Genomic DNA, 20061 nt, shown 5'->3' with positions numbered 1-20061 from the left:
TGTGTGTGATATTTTTGCGCATGATGTTTGGGCTAAGATTTGTAGTCAAAGCCGCTAAAGGTTTCATCATGATCCACTTGTTACAAGGGTTGTTTAGTCAAAGTTTCTTAATAATGTTTACAAATTTGAACTATGTTTCTCTATTAATTAATAAAAAAAACATAAATTATATTGTTTTCAAGTTATTTGTAATAATATACATTTATAAAAGTCTATGTTTTTATTTAAAGATTTTTATTTGTTCATATTTAATTTATAAATTACCCATTAATAAAATGAACTATTCCACTGACTAACCGAGCCCAGCCCATAACTTTAGTCGGAGCCACAGTACTCGACCATAAAAAAACTGCGCTTGCGTAAGATGCATACCGCCCTCAAGCGGCTTGTTTAGGTTCGATGAACTTAGAATAAATACATTTCTAAGAAAATAAGAGGAAATGTTCCACGATATTGCTAGTTAAATCTCAACTAGTCCGTCAGTGAAGCTAAAAAGCAAGTAATATATAATGTTAACAAGAGGTCGTCTGTGTTGTCTTCTCCATGTGCTGCTTTTGCCGTCCTTCTATCATGTAAACGCGGGTAAGTTTTCGGAAAATTTCACTGAACGGTTTTACTTTTTAACTCCCCTACTGCCATTTCGCCCCCCTTGTGTTCTGCCTGTTATGTATGGGTTTTTTCGCCCCAAGTGTGTTTGTTTGTTTTTGCCAACCCATCTCAATTTGTTTCGCACGATTAATTGTTATTTTGAGTTTCTCTTTTTAAACTGTTTATTTTTAAATTGATTATTTTTAGAATGTTCTTCATCAATCTTAATTAGCATTGATTGACATGATTGACAACTGACCTTCTTTCTTGAATTGATTTGAAATTGAATGATTGATTGATTGATTCGAATCCCAGAAACGAATTCGCTAGAAACAATAGAAGTAAGGCTCCCCCGTGAGCCTCATATCGGGGTCTAATCTTTGGGCCTCCTTAAAGTTATACATTTTTAAAATCGGCGTTGAATGATAGATGAAAGTTTTACGACCGTTTGCCACCAAAATAACTGAAGTTTTCTTTGCAACCAAAACTTTCCCCAGAGTCCAGACACTCAATATTATATCGTAGCGTCATACGTTATCGACCCTCATATGTTTTAGAATCCCAACTTTGATTCCCGTTTACCGGCGAGACTGTGCAAGCTGCACCAGTGACAGAAGCTATGCAGTTTACTCACAGTCTGTAGTTTCATCAGGCTTAATCATGCTGAGAATAAAGTTTCCTGTCGTTGGTTATGCTCAAACTTTATAAAATGACTGATTTTTGGTACAAATCACTAGTGCATTTTTATGCCAACATTCAAATGAGTGAAAGAAACATCATCCAAACTCAAAAGTTCAAAACAAAACTACTACCTGCTAGATTGAGTTTCATTCTGCTTTAGTCACTAGATGGATCATGTGAGGTGGTTACTTTTTGGGATTCTATGGTGTGCCAATATGGGGGAAAAATGGATGCTAAACTTGTTCTATTTCGTATTTGGCCTCACAATTTATCAATGAAATTTCCTTGCAGAGTTTGAGAATGGAGAACAGCTCTTCAGCACTCAGCGTTTGTCAGAGTTCAATTCCTACGGCGATGTGACTGTGTTCCATACAGTGATACCCCAGCACTGTACATCGGTAAAGTGGAGTATTGTTGGGTTGAAAGATAATGTTGAATGTCCAGAGGCAACCATTTACGTGTAAGTATGGCCCGATTCCGAAGGTAGGGTTTGTGTAGCTTGGTGCCTTGCCTTCCACCTCTGGGACCCCGGTTCGAATCCCACCGGGGGCACTTTGTGGATTGGGTTTTCAGTCCCTACTTGACTGCGTAGGTTAATTCTTTTGGGTTTTCCTCCGACATCTAAAACTGAAATTTCTTCATTGTCTTCTCTCTTCTGATTGGCTGTAATTACAGCATTGAGAATTTATATCCAGATCTAAAAGCCTTCACGATCACTTAAAACATTGAAAAATATTATACATTTGTTGATTCACTTAAAGGATTTTTGTCCATGGCGTGAATCCCTACTCACTGTGAATTAAGATGAATGAAATATATTTTACCTCTCAAAGTTTAAGCTCTATTATTCAACAGGTTTTTGAGAAAAAAAAAAGTGAAAATCACTGCTCATGCAATTTTTTCAGGAGAGTGAAGTTGATCTTGTGTACTTGTATGCTCAATATAATTTTGGGATGCCAGTCAGACTGCAACTGAACATGTAACTACAGAGTACCCATGGATCGCACACAGGTTTAAAATACAACCTGGGAAGCAGCAGCCAAGGGATCACCGTTCAACATTTTATTTCAAACAAAAAATAATAAGCCACCGAAGAAACTGACTGGGTATTTTTTCAATTTGCTTGTGACATCTTGTGATGTGATTTTTGGTTTTTCCTTTTTCAGAGGTCTACAGCCAGGCAGCATCCCTATCGTCAATCCGTATAATACAAGCTTTCCACCGAATACAAACATTCAGAGTCAACGTGACCTTAACCTGTTTCTACTAAAGACCAATCAATCGCTGTTACTCGCAACCGACATCCCCCCGCCAGGAGATTGGTACGTTGTTGCATTCTTACAGAAAAGAAACGACAGCAAGATATCACAGCAGGTGAGTTATTACATCATTAATAACAATTAAAAAAGATAATAATCAAAGTTGGCTTCTTATAAAGTACTCAAATCCATCACCCATTGCGCTTTATTATTATAACACTGGGCCAATTATTTCATTTCTTAAACCATTGACTAACTGCTAGGTCTCCCAAACTACCTAGTTCAGAGGCTCCTACAGGTCTGGTCTAGAATGCTGTAGCTCGTCTAGTTACAAACACAAAGAAATACTTGCACATTACATTCCTAAGAAGCCTTCACTGGTTACCGGTTGAACATCAACTTGCAAACAAAGTCCTTCGCTCGTCCCCAGCGCCTTGCTTTAACCAAAGGCGCTGGGATGGGCAAATGTATCATGCACTGTCATTGGTTTAATAATGCGCAGTCCCATCATGCATCACACTCACACTGCACCATATTTCTATGCATGACGTACTTCCTGAACAAGAATCTGTTCAAGTGATTAGCCCATCCCAGCGGTCCTGGATAGACTGGCCGCTAGGGCCGAGCGAAACAAAGTCCTTCTGATCACCTTTCATGCATTAAAGTTCTCCTCACCTAAATACAACGCTTCTCTCATCAATATTCATAAGCCATTTTGCTCAGGTCTACGGTCTTCCGCTGGGTTTGTCTGGTCATGAGTTCACTGGCCCGATGCTAAATTCACTGGCCCCTGTTAATATCGAGCCCTGGGGTTGATTTCACAAAGAGTTAGGACTAGTCCATAGAAATAGAACCCAAAGAACGCTGAGCTTGGCCACCATCTGTGTCGTCTGTGGGCGCAGCGTATCGATACCGCACGATACGCGTGTATGGCAAAATTATCATCGCGTGAGATGCGCATTTGGCAAAGTGGCAAGACGTCAGCGCACATAGACCGTTTCAAGTGTGTTCATTGGTCAATAATAATGTCATTGTATGGCAAAATTGTAGGGCAAAATATTTTGCCATACACGCGTCACAAAAATGGCGTATGTGCGTCCATAAAATGAATGGTCTCACAACGAAACCGCACGCACAATGAGACACTCGGCGTTCTCCGGGTTCTATTTCTATGGACTAGTCCTAAGATAAAAAACGTATGGCTATTCCTAAGTTAGGACCAGTAACTCGGCTTAACTCGAGATAAGACTAGTCTTAACTCTTTGTGATATCCACCCCTGGGCTGTTTGCAATTTTATCTTCAAGTACGCGCTGATCCTCCAATTAGATTCGCAGAATGGAGTGGTGATAAAAACCTATATTGCGTGGCTATCCACCCCCTATGCGCCAAGTTTGCTTGAAGATAAATACGTTATCACCTGCGCGCTCGTGGAAATACGGAAACTAGCTACTGCGTCCCATATCCAACTTAACCTTCGGCTTCGTTGGATGTGGGGCGCAGAATCGCTTTATTTTTCCGTATTCCACTTATAATATCCCAACCTCCAAGTGAAACCTGTGTCTGTCTTTTTAACTTATTTTATCAATAATTGAGACGTCCCGAAGCTAACCGCTAAATTCACAATGACTAGGATAAATACTGTTGTCCAGCTCCTGAATCACACTTTCTACATGTGTATGTGCAATTCGTTATATTGGCTGTTGCCAGCTTGGCAGTTATATCCCCTTGTGGGAGTTTGCTGAGTTCCCTTGATGAGAAGATCATCTAAACAAACAAACAAACAAACAAACAAACCAACAAACACCCCTACACCCCAACAAACAACCCCAACATCCTAACAGACAACATTAATGTTCATTTTTGTGTTTTGTATGTGTTCAGGGACTAGGAGGTCTGGAGTGTAGATATTTCATCCAGCTGGGATTGTTTTATCAGCAACTTCGCTACGTACCCTCCCTCAGCACAGATTCAAAGACAGTCGCTGTGCTGACTCGACAACAAACGTATGCAGTCTATAGGTAAATCGCTTCAATTAGTTTATTAGGGAGAATCGTAGTATTAAATAAGCTGTAGCTTGAGGTGGATCCCGAGATAACCCTGGAAAGCCTCAACAAACCTTGGAATGCAGCATTTGCTTTGAGCTTACTATTGATTTTTGGTTATCTCTGAGACTACTCTCAGTAATGTTATTTATTTAGGTCAAAACACATGCTTTATTATAGGGACCCATTACTTATTGTTTACAAAATACTGTTTTGTATTTGACTGTGGAAACAAATGAACTGAACTGAACTGAGGCTAACCTCGTATTACTGCCTGTTTAGTCTTACTTTCCTCCCATTTGTAGAGTATCACACTTGATGTGACCCAACATATGCACGAAAATACAAACCTTTGGAAGTTTTAGGTTGATTCGTCATTGGAGTCACAAGAAAAAAAGTTGGGAAAAAAACCTTGACTGTTTTTAAACATTGAGTTTGGGATTTGCAAAATCAACACCAATTGTTGTACTTTTTTATTCAAAAACTATTGCAGTATTGTGATCACGGAGGCCAGATTTAAGCTGGGAAACAATTTCCAAATCTCCGAGGTCAGAGTGAATTTCGTTCCAGAACTTATAAATGCAATTAAAAAATGTTTGCTTAAAAAATGACAGTTTTACATTTACTGGAATAAGTTCTTCATTGTTTTTCTTGTAGATTTAACATTCCTGCCTTGACTAAATCGGTCACCTTCACCTATGAGAACTGTGAGATTGACCGGTCTAATAAAAGCAACAGCTCCAGTGACCTGTGCCCTGTTGGATTCCGAGTCAGTTCAGATCATCTGGCCGGTAACTTGACCCAAGCCATTAACTGTCAGTCGCAGACGTCATGTTCGTTTACTGTCAATCAACCGGAAGACAGCACCTGGTACTACGTTCGTGTCGATCTGACGTCGAGTATAATCGTGGGGATGAATCTGACTTTGGGAGTAGAACTACTTGGTAAGTAACATCCAGGGAAGTGGGGGTAAAAAATCATTGTTTCAAATTCAACTCACTTCAATTTATTAGAAACATCATGTTAAAAAACATGAAACATTTTTTCCTGTTTGCATCTTACAATAAAAAAACACCAGATAAATTTAGAAAAGAGAAAGGAGAGAAACTACATACATGTATAAAAAGATAAACTGGACAAAATACAGTGAAAGAGATATTTAAAATAATCCTAAAGAATACTATGGAGACGACCAATATATTAAAAACCACCAAGGTAAAGGAGCAATCCAAAACACTGTAGTTACAAGTACGTGAATTTTAATCAGGGGTCTTTTCCAAACCCTGGCTTTGTCTCTGGCTCCAGGCTTCGTTTGATGTTGGGAACACCGTACAAAATGGCCGATCGATCTCAAACTTCTACAGGTTTGTCAGTTTATGTATGTGATGGATTACATAAAGTGCTTACACTGCCAGCAACTGTTTTGTTAGCAAAAACCAATTCTGTAATGTTCCTTTAAATCAAAAGGCAAATTTAAAAAATGTATATCATGAAAAATATTCAGATCAATTGATAGATCAAATGTTTTCTCCTTACAGCATGTACAGACGCTGACGCACCTGATGTGGCTTACCTCATGATGGACTCATGGCAATTTACTTCCAATGACACTCTCCCCAAATGGGAGCACCTGTACAACTACTCCGTGTCATACGATGGAGCCTCGGAGAACACCCCTAAATCGACCCCTGTGTTCCCCTCGCGGACCCTCATCAATATTTTATCCCCTCCTACGAGCAACTTGCCCAGCCGCGATGCCCAAACCGCATCCGTTCCGGCTAGCTGGTGCCCCCCTGTTATCCGCTTGTCCTCATTCCAGTTCAGCAAATCTAACCCATTTAAGATATTTATACAGAATGTCATCAATGCAACGGGCGGCTTTGATGTACCGCCTGATTCTCCGGTGATCTTGAAGTTTCAGTTGGATTCAGTTCAGGACATCGGAGGAACTTTAATTATCAGCGCTGATATTGGAACGGAAACTGAGGTAAGTTTCTAGTCTAGCCAATAGTCTAGTTTAGCCTTTGTAAAAGGTAGTGTGTTTTTTTGTTCAACATAATGCTGACTTATTGACAACAGTTTCAAGAAAGATACAACAAAAGTGAAATTTGCGCATCGTGCGTCTTGCGTACACACGGCAGACTGTGAGAGTACGAACAAAAATTTGAATTTCTTAACGTCGGGAGCTGCAGCATTTCATAAAATGACGGATTTGTGAAGAATATTATGACGATCAAAACCCACCGCAGAAAAATATATGCTGCCATGGAATGTGAATCTGTTGAAATTGGTGCTTTCTTGCAGGTAAGATTTGAGTTACGAAGCTTTGAAAAATGTCCTGCCCCAGAAATGTAACCTGATATCCAGGGCGTCACTGTAGTACAATACCAAAGTGAAACACCACCAGGGCTACCACTTCTGTAGCTTTTCTTTTAACTCTCATTTATTTCTTATTTTCTACAGGACGACCCACCAGAGTTTAATAGCGAAGCTTATATAACCCTCTGTCTACGCCAAGGCAGGATACCACACCTCACTGGCACAACTATATCTTGTGATCCAGCCTACAGTGTGACATTCAGTGCTGACGATGCCGTCCGTAAGCTTCCATGGAACATACCGTTTCCACAGGCGGGGGTGTGGTACTTGTCCTTGGAGTCAAGCTGCAAGTCCCCCACTGGGTAAGGTTTAAGCTTCAGTGAACTATTGTCATTTTTAAATTATCTTTGACCCTGTTCAACTTTACAATTTAACACACCTAAAGAGATGAATGAAAAGGACCAAAGAGTGTATGGGTGAGAAGAAGCAACAAACCTGGTTTCATGCTGAAACATGCTGATAGGAGGAACCTATGTGGCGTGTCATGGCCGAGCGGTTAAGCGCACCAGATTCAATCTCTGGTGTTTGATCAGCAGAATGTGGGTTTTCCGTTAGTTTTTAGAGTCCGCCATCTTAAACCATCTGTAACCGAGCCAACAAGTCGGTTTGGTTTGGTCGAAACCGAACACGCGAAAACACTCGACCAATGACCAAAGCTCAAACATGTTTCTGGTCAGGGTCGCCAAAACGCGCTCCTGCATTGATCCCAATCCTTCAACTATCAAATTTAAAGGCAGTGGGCACTATTGGTAATTGTCAAAGACTAGCCCTCTTAGTTGGTGTATCTCAACATATGCATAAAATAACAAACCTGTGAAAATTTGAGCTCAATCGGTCATCGAAGTTGCGAGATAATAATGAAAGAAGAAAACACCCTTGTCATACGAAGTTGTGTGCGTTTAGATGGTTGATTTCGAGACCTCAAGTTCTAAACTTGAGGTCTCGAAATCAAATTCGTGGAAAATTACTTAATTCTCCAAAACTATGGCACTTCAGAGGGAGCTGTTTCTCACAGTGTTTTGTACCACCAACCTCTCCCCATTACTTGTCACCAAGAAAGGTTTTATGCCAATAATTATTTTGAGTAATTCCCAATAGTGTCCACTGCCTTTAAATTTGAACACGGATAATATTTTGTTGGCTTGATTGTTCTTCCGCAGTATGGGGCCGTGCAACTCAACAGTGTTAGTGAGTGTTGACATTGGATTGTATGCATGTATCGATGGGTGTGGTCCGTACGGAGCTTGTCACACATCCGTAGATATGGGTCTACAATACTACTACTGCAAGTGCTCAAGAGGTAACCTGCCTTAAAGTACAACTTATGTGACTACGTGACAAAATTTAAAGATTTGTGCAGGGCTCGAAATTAACACTGGAGCACAGGTCCAAGCCAGTGATTCTAGCCTCGGCCCAAGAAGCAGTTTACAATAAATGTCCGAATGTGCACACAAGTCCAAGCTTTATGATTAAAAAAAAAAAAAAAAAAAAAAATTTATTAGCAATGCTCAAGTTTACACATACATGTAACAATACAACATACAAGTACAAATTACATACCAAGGGGAAAAAAAACACAAGAAAAACCCCCCAAAACAAAAAAAACAAACAGACAATCCGGTAACCTTGCATCTTATTTAAAAGAAAAAAAAAAAAGAAAAAAAAAAGCTTTATGATTACTTACATGTTTTGACTGTACTAAGAAAATAATTTTTTTTTGCATGGCTTGTTTCATGGCTCAACTTACTGCCTTCCATGTATAATAATAATAATAATAACAATAATAATAAAACACAGCATTTGTAAGGCGCACTATCTCTGTGAAAACATTCAAAGGCGCTTCATTTCTGCACTCGCTATGTAAATGGAGAATGCCTAATAAAGGGGAGTACGCATGCGCACAAGCACAAGTTCCCTGCTAACCTGTGAAATATGCTTGACGTTAGCGCGGAATTTCCAGTAAGCAGGGAGCCATGAAATTGGGCACTGGTTGGTTGGATTGTAGTGACATGTACTTCTCTTGGATGGTGTATTTGCTTGAAAGCTATAGGATGGTTAGTGAAGGTACTCTTCCAACAACCAAATGATGTAGTCAATCGTTAATATGAAATCTTGTCTTTATTTTAGGCTATGCTGGTTTTGGATGCACTGACGATTCCAAGGCTTGGTCCCAGAGTTACTTCCTAAGCAGGGTCCTTCTGCTGACGCTCAGTAACGTCTTCTTCATTCTACCTTGTTGTCTCGCCTTGAAGCGACGCCATTTTGTACCTGCTGTGTCTTACTTCTGCACTCTAGTCTTTTCATCGGTGAGTACGAGCCCGTCTTAAAAGCGTCCCACAAATCAGAAATGGGGTTGATTGTGGGCAGTTTCCTTTCTGTAGGAATAGCACGAGAGAATCCATTAAATAGCTCTCACTTCTTATTTTTGAAGGCTCTAATTAGATCGGTTAAAAATCTGGCAAACATTTAATTGGACTACCATCGATTTCACCAAACTCTTCCTAACTTAAGATCAATCTTAGGACTCAGGACGAGTCCCGACCCTGCACTGTAGCATGCAGACCTTAAGATTAATCCTATTGTTACGTTAACACGAGTTACTCGTCCTGAATCGAGTTAGGATGAATTTCAGCGTTTCATGAAGTCGTCTGCAAGTCCATTGGACCGCCAGAGCATTGAAAACACCCTTGTCATTTGAATGTGGCTTCAAAACAAGGTTTCTAATTTAATTATCTGGCTGGTCTCGTCCGTCTGTCTGTCCTTGTCTAGTCCTAGTCTTGTCTGTCCCAGGGTAAATTTTTAAAAAGCACTATGCTTCAAATTTTCCCTACATGTTGGTAATAACTTAACGGAGTATCTTTAGCCATGTTATAATTATGTTTCAATTCTGTGGACTGTATAATGATTGAATTGCATTTGATGCTCTTGCTGTTGTTGCCCATATTTAAATAAATGTCCAAACACAGCTTCGAAATAACCCACAATGTTTTATACTATCAACCTCTCCCCATTACTCATCACCAAGAAAGGTTTTATGCTAATAAATATTTTGAGTAATTACCAATAGTGTCCACTGCCTTTAATACTTGCTGAGATAACTGTGTGTGGTGCACTTACAGGGAAGGTACACTATTGGTAATTGTCAAAGACCAGTCTTCTCACTTGGTGTATCTCAACATATGAATAAAATAACAAACCTGTGAAAAAACACCCTTGTTGGACAAGTGTGTGTGCTTTCAGATAGGAATAAAAGACTTCTAGCCCGAAGTCTTTTTATATTTTAGAAATTACCTCTATTTCAAAATCTATGCTACTTCAGAGGGAGCCATTTCTCACAATGTTTTATACTATCAACAGCTCTCCAATGCTCGTTACCAAGTCAGTTTTTAAGTTAACATTTGTTTTGAGTAATTACAAAATGTGTACATTCCCTTTAAAACAATCAATTATTAGATTTAGACTTGTTTATATTGTTACATTTCTTTTTCTTGCACTATTTATTGTTCTGGCAGTCTGGAACTTGTATGGTAATTAGTGATAATGTTTTTTGATGTACACTGTTTATTTAAAGTGATAGTTTTATGTACATGTAGTTATTACCAATATTTCTTCTTATTTAGATTAGAATTGAAAATTATACTTTTGTTTCTAAGTTGAAAATTTTGAGGTATAATTTAACTATCCTTTGGTTTTTTGTATTGCTTTCTGTGCACATGTAGTTCTACCATGCCTGTGATTCTGGCAGTTTGTGTATCATGAAGTATGACACCTTACAGTTCTGTGATTTCTTCTCTGCGTTTATGGCCATTTTCCTGACACTCATAACGATGGCCAGATTACCAGTTCCTCTAAAAGCTACTCTAGAGATTCTAGGTGAGTACATTGTCTCAAAGAATTGCTTGGCCTTGCCTTGCTTCGCCTTGCCATGCCTTGCCTATATTTGCCTTTATTTGCCTAGCCTTGCCCTGCCCTGTCCTGCCCTACCCTGCCCTGCCTAGCCTAGCCTAGCCTAGCCTAGCCTTGCTCTGCCCTGCCTAGCTTTGCTTTGCCCTGCCTAGCCTAACCTAGCCTTTCTTTGCCTAGCCCTGCCCTGCTTAGCCAAGCCTAGCATTGACTAGCCTTGCCAAGCCCAGCCTAGCTTTGCCTTGCCCTGCCTAGCCTAACCTAGCCTTTCTTTGCCTAGCCCTGCCCTGCCTAGCCAAGCCTAGCATTGACTAGCCTTGCCAAGCCCAGCCTAGCTTTGCCTACCCTAGCTCTGCACCATGTGGTTGTACGTGTATTCCGAAATGATTTCAGATCCCGATTGCGGCCAAATTAAAACTAACAAATATCCAGTCTTGTCAAACTTACTATTTTAAAAGCTCTAGTGAAAGCATTCTTTGGGACTTTGCCACTGTACCTTCATATTATATGTGAAAAGGAACAATTATTCGACTCGCCCGGTGGGCTAGTGAGATAGGGCTTTCACTCGCCCGCCGCTATTTTCACTCGCATTTGGCGACCGGGCGCCCGCTAATTTGGATACCCTGATAGCTTCATTGTTCATTCAATATTTGCATTGTCCTTATATGGTTATAATGTCCTTTTATGGTTACAGGAGCATTTGGATTGGCCTTAGGAACCAGTTACAACCGGTTCAGTATCTGGGCTGTTGCAGTTCCAGTGGGTGTAGGTGGTGCCGTACTGCTGATGTCTTGGGTAAGTCTAGCATATGTTGTGTTTGTTATCGTCATGTTTTTTTTATCATAAGGATTTCCCTATGCTTCAATAGATGGTGACGTGGTGATCTAGCCATAGACGTGGCTGTAGCCGCTAATTTGGACATGGCCGTAGATTGAATCAGTGGTTTTTGCTCAGGCCCAAACTTCAGCAAAGATTTCCCCGGATCACATTGTTGCTCAGAAATTTTCACTCTCTCAGACAAAATTTAAATATGCAAATTTCCCTACACAATTTATTCCAAGAGTCATTTTTTATATCAAATGTAAATACACCCCACATGACCCAGGGTAACCAATCAGAGTCAGAAACTCTCTGAGATATTTATAAATATTCTATAACTGGTATTGATTATTTTTTTGCTACACAGTCAAGACGTTGGTATAAACGCCGCCAGTGTTACCCCACGTCAAGAAGGAGATGGCTATGTTTCATTCTGCCCGGTATCGCAGTCATTGTCACCGGTCTCTGCATCTTCGCGTTCCTGGAGACGACAGACAACTACCAGTATGTCCACAGTGCTTGGCACGTTGCCATGGCGATCGGCGTGCTGTTTCTACTGCCGCCGCGAGAACGTAATGACAAACAACATTATAATCACATGTCCGAACTGGTTGACATAAACACACTGAACTCAGAGCTAGTAGTTCATGAAGACCCAGGTTATTAACCTTTCAACTTTGACCCCAGTGGTGTGGGCCTAACTTGAGGTCAATGTGGTTTGGGTACAAGATTCATGTGCATTATTAATAATAATTACATAGTGTGTGACTCTAGTCATATTACATACACAAATTGTATTTTATATATCTGAGAAAATTTTTATCAAGAGTATACTCATTTTTGTCAAAATATTTAATATTTTACCCTATGGAATGGGAAGGTCTTACTCGCTGGTAATAATCACCACACAATCCATTTTGGTATGAATCAGCCAGGCTGTTGGTGTTCCAGTGTGGTTATGTCAGTCAGTTTGCCCGCTACAGCTTTGAGTGTCTGTCCTGGCAAACGCTTTCAGTAAAAATTTTTTTTTTTGTGTGGCCTTTGCATGCTTTTTATGTGTCAGTGTTAAAGTGTTTAATGTTGTATAGACCATGTGACCTTTCTGAGAGAGTACATTCCATGGCTTTGCTAGCAGGCAAGATACTACACTGGTCATTATGGAAAATGGTTACGGATTGTGTCGTAATTTTCCAAGCCGAACAAGTTTTTAAATGTTATCCCCCTTTTTTTCATATCAAAAGTTGACAAAAAACATACAGTGCAATTTTGAAGATTTAATGTTTGCTTCCATTGGGCTGTGTTCGAATCCTGCCTGCTGGAAGCCCAGGCTCCATGGGTCTTTTGTAATTATGTGATGTCATAGGTCACATGGTCTTTACAAGCTCATTAATATTCAGAGCCTGAACATGATGCAGCTAAGTGACAAATTATGTTCTTTTGTGCTTGGCTTTAAGCATGGAGGTAAAACCATGGTTAAAGGCAGGGTCATAGATTGAGTTTTGTCAACAATGTAATGCTGATTCGTAGACACAAGTGTCAAGAAAGATCCAATAAAAGCCACATGTGGAGGTTTTAGCTGATTACAGCGTCTAGTTGTTGAGAAAACAGAGCAAGAACCGTCAAAGTACTTTCGACTGACTGCCGAATCCACCCATGTTTAGTGGAGTGAAGGCTTGTATCGCCTGCTTCTCGGACAAAATGGACACTGACCCCCACAGAAACAAAACAAAACGATTTGTGAATGAAACGTTTCTCAGATTCAAGTGTTATGGGGGTGAAAAATTATCCAATTCTGTGAAAGAGAAGCCTCTCTCAAAATAATTCATGCTTTCAACAGCTGCAGTGCCTTCCCACTAAATAAGTTTATAAAGATAGTACTTGCCAAAGTATGGCCCTGCTTTTATGACTCCAGGGGTGGATTTCACAAAGATAGTCCTAACTTAGGACTTGTCCTCTGAGGCAATGCTAAGAGATAGGACTGGTCCTAAGTTAGGACCAGTAACTCATCCTAACTTGGGACCATTCCTATCTCTTAGCATTGCCTAGGACTAGTCCTAAGTTGGGACTACCTTTGTGAAATCCACCCCAGGGGTGGATTCTGGGGGGTGGATTTCACAAAGAGTTAGGACTAGTCTTATCTCGAGTTAGGACCATTTACTCGTCCTAACTTAGGACTATCCATGCAATTTGTATATCTCCAAGGACTAGTCCTATGTTAGGACTAGTCCTAACTCTTTGTGAAATCGACCCCAGATACCACATACACATAAAATGTGCAGCTTGCTTTATTCCGCATACATGACGCTTATTTTCCATTTAAATTAATTTAATTCACTGATTTGATGCCTCGCGTAAAGGGGTCAAATTTGGTAGGAGAAATCCTCAAGACCACAGGCCATGCAGCTCAAACATTTCATAGGGACATGACTTATTTTAAAAGATCAGAAGAGCTCACCTGATGTATAGAATTCAATGTGCCAAGACAAATAACCCCTGCTAAACTTGTGCAACTTAAGGGGCCTTAAGATCAAATTCAGTGTTGTGATGCACTTATTTCCCAATAGATAGACTCCTTATGAAAGTGGAAATAATTACCAGTACTCTATCCTCTGCTGCCCTTTCCCAGGTTGTATCGCAAACTTGGATGTGATCCCTGGCTATACGGCAGTTACACAAGTTGATTGGCCTCCGACTGACTGACTGACACCCCTGAACAAAGGTATTGATAAAATCGATCACCAACGTTAGGGCTAGACGGCTCTGTTGGTAGAACCACGGCGCGTTAATCTGTAGGTCGCAGGGTCAAGTCTTGCTCTAGTCGGTGTTTCTTAAGACACTGGACACTATTGGTAATTGTTAAAGACTTGTCTTCTCACTCGGTGTATCTCAACATATGCATAAAATAACAAACCTGTGAAAATTTGAGCTCAATCGGTCATCGAAGTTGCGAGATAAAAATGAAAGAAAAAACACCCTTGTCGCATCATGGTCACATGAAGTTGTGTGCTTTCAGATGCTTGATTTGGAGACCTCAAATTCTAAATCGGAGGTCTCAAAATCAAATTAGTGGAAAATTACTTCTTTCTCGAAAACTACATCACTTCAGAGGGAGCTGTTTCTCACAATGTTTTATACTATCAACCTTCTCCCCATTACTCATAATCAAGAAAGGTTTTATGATACAAATTATTTTGAGTAACTACCAATAGTGTCCACTTCCTTTAAAGGTTATCAGCTACAATTTTGCACCATTTTGGTAAGAGGTTAGTGAATTTTGTTGGAAAATAACTTCATCACAAAACTGAAATCGACCTTAGAGCCCCTACTTATTTTTAAGCAAGTAGACCTTTTTTTTAAACACAATTTCGAGGTTATAGCCCAGGATAAAATAATTAAAACAACTGTTTATTTGAAAAATGTGTATATTATTTTAACGATCAATTTGATTTTACAGACGGTTAAATTAATATTAAGATATTGAAAATGTGGAAATAATTTAAATGACTTTGGAGTCGCGTTTATGTTATTTAGCTGTCGGAGTAACGATGGTTTTTATTTGTTTATTTACGCAGAGAGTGATTACAAACTGATATTGAATGAGCCTTGTGATGATGATGTACTAAATATTCATCAGACGTCCGAACATTCTTCACCAATCACTGACTATCCATCCGTTATCATCTGAATATTCATCACCAATCACTGAATATTCATCAGTTAGCTTCTGAGCATTCATCAGCTATCATTGAATATTCAGTTGTCTTCTGAACGTTCATCAGCAACCATTGAATATTTGCTCCAGTTATCATCTGTATATTCATCACCACTCACTGAATATTCATTAGTTAGTACCTGAACATTCATTGAATATTCATCAGTTGTCTTCTGAACGTTCATCAGCAACCATTGAGTATTTGCTTCAGTTATCATCTGAATATTCATCACCAATCACTGAATATTCATCAGTTAGCTACTGAGCATTCATCAGCAATCATTGAATATTCATCTGTTGTCTTTTGAACGTTCATCAGCAACCATTGAATATTCGCTTCAGAAATCATCTGAATACTCAGCGGTTAACATCATGGCTTGATTCAATGCTGATTCTAATTATACATCTCTGAATATTCATCAGTTAGCTTCTATGAACGTTCATCAGCAACTGTTGAATATTCGCCTCAGTTCTTGTTTGAATATTCATTAGTTATCATTAGGGCTTATACTGATTCTTAGCATTACACTTACCTCTGCCAATGTCTCACTGCATGACCTCATCATGACACATTTTAGTAGCTAGTCGAAGGAGCTCCATTTTTTTTTAAGCACGAATTGCTAGGGATAGCGTTACTGTGAATTTACTGTTATCAATGTTCTCCTTTAAGTGCGCTGGTGAAAAGGTAGATACAACATCCCGGGACCAGTAAATATGCTGGGCTCAATTTCAAAAAGCTGTTTTAAGCAGAAAAAAACTGCTTGACAAATTTCTTTGCTAAGCAAAAATTGAGAAAGAAGTAATTTTCCACGAATTTGATTTCGAGACCTCAGGTTTAGAACTTGAGGTCATGAAACCAACCATCTAAACGCACACAACTTCGTGTGACAATGGTTAAGAAGATTTTGTGTGTGTGACTGTAGTTTTATGAGGTCCATCTGTAACTGTTGATCTTTTCAGCAGGAAAAGATGATGAAAGTTCGGATGCTACTCCTTTGCCATTCAATGTACAGGACTTGACTCACAGTGAAGTACACCGGATGAATGTCGCCATGTCCGAACACTTCAGATACAACTAGCTATAGACCTCAACCACAGAGTGCCATACATGATAGAAAGATAAATTGGGATGCGATCGAGCTAAATGAGTTGTTCATCGGAAATACCAAAATAAACTAGCCAAAACTGTGCTAAAAGTGTGGAATTAAATTTAAAGAAAATCAGTATAAACCACAAGGGAAACTGACTGGGTAAATTTTGAAATGATGTTTTGGGTTGAACAAAGAATTGACTACGAGTGGGATTTGAACCAACGACCTCCGGATTAAAGTGGTTAACGTGTAATTAAAGAAATTAAATTATTGCCAAAATACATGACATATATCTTATTGGCGACTTCCTTCCAGGTAAATAACATCAACGAGGTGCTAACATTAATATAGAAAGAACACATGCCGATGTAATTTTAATAAACAACTTTAACACTGTTTTTCTCAGTTTCATTCTTTCTCACCCCTTGGTGTTTCTACTTTCACATATTTTGAACCAAAGCTGGTATCAACATGGGGTTTTAACAACACTAAAAGACAGTGGACACTATTGGTAAATGTCAAAGACCAGTCTTCTCACTTGGTGGTTCTCAACTTATGCATAAAATAACAAACCTGTGATAAGTTTAGCTTTCTTTGTCGTCGGAGTTGTGAGATAACTATGAAAGAAGATAACACTCTTGTCACACGAAGTTGTGTACTTTCAGATGCTTGATTTCGAGACCTCAAGTTCTAAACTTGAGGTCTGAAAATCAAACTCGTGGAAAATTACTTCTTTCCCTGAAAACTAGGTCAGTTCAGAGGGAGCCGTTTCTCACAATGTTTTATACTATCAACCTCTCCCCATTACTTGTAATCAAGAAAGGTTTTATGATGATAATTATTTTGAGTTATTTCCAGTAGTGTCCACTGCCTTTAAGAGATGCTCTTTTCAAATAATTATATATTTGCTTGATCGCATCATAATTGATTCTGTTAATGGGAGAATACTTGTACTGATAGCAAGGATGAGGTTTGACAGATTTGAAAATTCAAGAAAATCTCGGGCCCAGGATCCCCATTCTAATTATATTCTAAACCGGACCTTTCCATTGTTATAATTCAGGAGGTTATTGTGTACACTCTCTGCATCAACAGAAATATAAATCTACAGGTTTGGACACTGTGTGAAATATTTCTATCTCTCTTTAATTAGTCATTTAGTGACAGCTTTATTTCTCGTCTTGCTTTTTGTTTTAACCAGGCTTTCCAATCACTGTTTAAACTGCAATAACAAGTTTGCGGTAATGGTTCATAGAGTATTACCGATGAGTAACAAGTGAATTGGTATAATTTATATAATTTGTTTATATATTGTTTAAAGGCACTGGACACCTTTGGTAATTGTCAAGGACCAGTATTCTGACTTGGTGTATCCCAACATATACATAAAAATAACAAACAATTGGTCATCGAAGTGTGTTTTCAGATGCCTGAAAAAGGCTTCAGGCCTGGTCTTTTATTGTTTGAGTGAGAAATAACCTCTTTCTCAAAAACTATGTTACTTCTCAGAGGGAGCCGTTTCTCACAATGTTTTATACTATCAACAGATCTTTATTGTTTTTACCCAGTAAGTGCTAATGCTAGTATATATTTTGAGTAACTACCAAACGTCTCCATTGCCTTAACCTTTTGAGTCCTAATTTATCCAGAAAAAAACAAACAATTTTTTATTTTTTATTTTAATTGCTAGCTTTGTATTGTTGTATTAGCCAACAGTTTGATAATGACGGGTTATTTGTATATATGTTTGTATATACATGTATGTGATTCATTGTACACAGTGCTCACAATTGATTGAATGTATTTTTCATTAGAGATTACAAACTATATTTGAGCACTGATGAAAAAATGATGGAAAAAATACAGGAAAATATTTAAACTTTGCTATTTCTTTGTAGAATTTCACTTATCCAAACTTGATGCAAATACTTTATTGTGCAATGTTTGTACATTAATCTTAGGTTTAGTGTTATGTGCAATTGATTAGTTTGTTCACAAAGTCCATTAAAACATCTCTTAATGTACAACTGCAGGAATGAGAATTGTCGGCCTTTTTAGCTGAAATTTATTGTCTGCCTAATGAAATATAATAACTAGAAGTTTGACCAGATATGAAGAAATCCTGCTGTTTAAACCTACTTCGCAATAGTGCTGAGGATACTGTAGTCGATTTCAACTCTTCCAAGCTTATAGGATTAATCTTAGGACGAGTTAAGTTCAGTAACCTTATTCTGGTAAACATAACTTTGTGGTTGGCTTAGCAACTTTGCGCTCTGGCAGCTCTATGAAATTGGACCCATTATAGGGTGCGTTCATTTAGCTTCCCTGGGTCTACCCCGCGGTGCTCAGTCACTCAGGTGATATGAGCCCCTGACAAGAGCTAAACGAACGACCATTCACCGCTCTCGTAGTGACGTCATTTACCTGGGGCCAGCCCCCCAAGTGACCCACTCCACAAGCAGGGCACTGGGGGCTGACCTGGGATGACCCACGGAAGCTAAACGAACGCACCCACTAATACAACAATTTAAAATAAAAAACCAAAACGTCCTCTGTATTTAAAATTTACTGTAGCCTTTATTCACATAAACCGTTCTAAGTTACATTACTGAAGGCATTGAATGGATTTTTTATTGTAAACATTCCAAGCTACATCATCTTTTGTTTTCATCCATTTTCCGATTTGTTTCCATCAATTTTTCCATCAGACTTGCTAAAAGTCAGTGGACACTATTGGTAATTACTCAAAATAATTATTAGCACAAAACCTTACTTGTTAACGAGTAATGGGGAGAGGTTGGTGGTATAAAACATTATGAGAATCGGCTCCCTCTAAAGTGACATAGTTTTTGAGAAAGAAGTAATTTTCCACAAATTTGATTTCGAGACCTCGGGTTTAGAACTCAAGGTCTCGAAATCAACCATCAACCATCGAAATCAACCAAACGCACACAACTTCGTGTGACAAGGTGTTTTCTTTTTTCATTATTATCTCGCAACTTTGATGACCGATTGAGCTCATATTTTCACAGGTTTGTTATTTTATGCATATGTTGAGATACACCAACTGTGTAGGCTAGTCTTTGACAATTACCAATAGTGTCCACTGCCTTTAATAATAAATAAAGCTCAGTAGTAATCCAAACTTTTTAAATCATTTTCTATGAACATAATTTTACTTATGTTGACTTGCACACCAAACTATGTACAGATACAAATAAAAAACTCACTTTATATAAACCAAACATAGCAATTCACACACATAACATTGACACAAACAGTAGAGGTAAATTATGCTGTATGTAATTTTACAAACATGATTATATTTGTAAACTTGTCACCATAGTTTCCTGTGCACAAGATAAGTCTTATCTGACCTTTAGAAGTCACTGCATCTTATCTAACGGGTGCGCCTTTGATATATCGATTGTATGATCACTGCTTGAAATCTTACATTCATGTAGTGTATGTTCAAGCATGTGTGCAATGCACCTGCCGTCGATTTCACAAAGAGTTAGGACTTGTCTTATCTCGAGTTAGGAGGAGTAACTCGTCTTAACTTAGGATTAATCTTAAGGTATGCATG

At 38.8% G+C, this 20061-nt stretch overlaps 1 protein-coding gene across 2 annotated transcripts; it reads left to right on the top strand.

Moving 5' to 3' along the window:
- Nucleotides 1–410: 410 nt before the first annotated feature.
- LOC117297858 (transmembrane protein 8B-like) lies at nt 411–16177 on the top strand. 2 transcript variants are annotated; one of them, XM_033781022.1, is made up of 14 exons: nt 411–582; nt 1561–1729; nt 2436–2643; nt 4411–4547; nt 5229–5515; nt 6110–6558; nt 7035–7252; nt 8111–8250; nt 9078–9256; nt 10670–10823; nt 11548–11648; nt 12040–12244; nt 14299–14391; nt 15245–15330. In XM_033781022.1, the coding sequence occupies exons 1-13, from the start codon at nt 510–512 to the stop codon at nt 14370–14372; spliced, it is 2394 nt and encodes a 797-aa protein (XP_033636913.1). In that variant the 5' UTR covers nt 411–509; the 3' UTR covers nt 14373–14391; nt 15245–15330. The 2 variants fall into 2 exon arrangements, with proteins under 2 accessions (XP_033636913.1, XP_033636911.1); XM_033781020.1 differs by lacking the exon at nt 14299–14391 and having other exon boundaries at nt 15245–16177.
- The last annotated feature ends 3884 nt before the right edge of the window (nt 16178–20061 follow it).

The sequence above is a fragment of the Asterias rubens genome, chromosome 12, assembly GCF_902459465.1.
Source record: "Asterias rubens chromosome 12, eAstRub1.3, whole genome shotgun sequence".
Taxonomy (NCBI): Eukaryota; Metazoa; Echinodermata; class Asteroidea; order Forcipulatida; family Asteriidae; genus Asterias; species Asterias rubens.
This window is presented reverse-complemented; position numbering and strand designations above follow the sequence as displayed.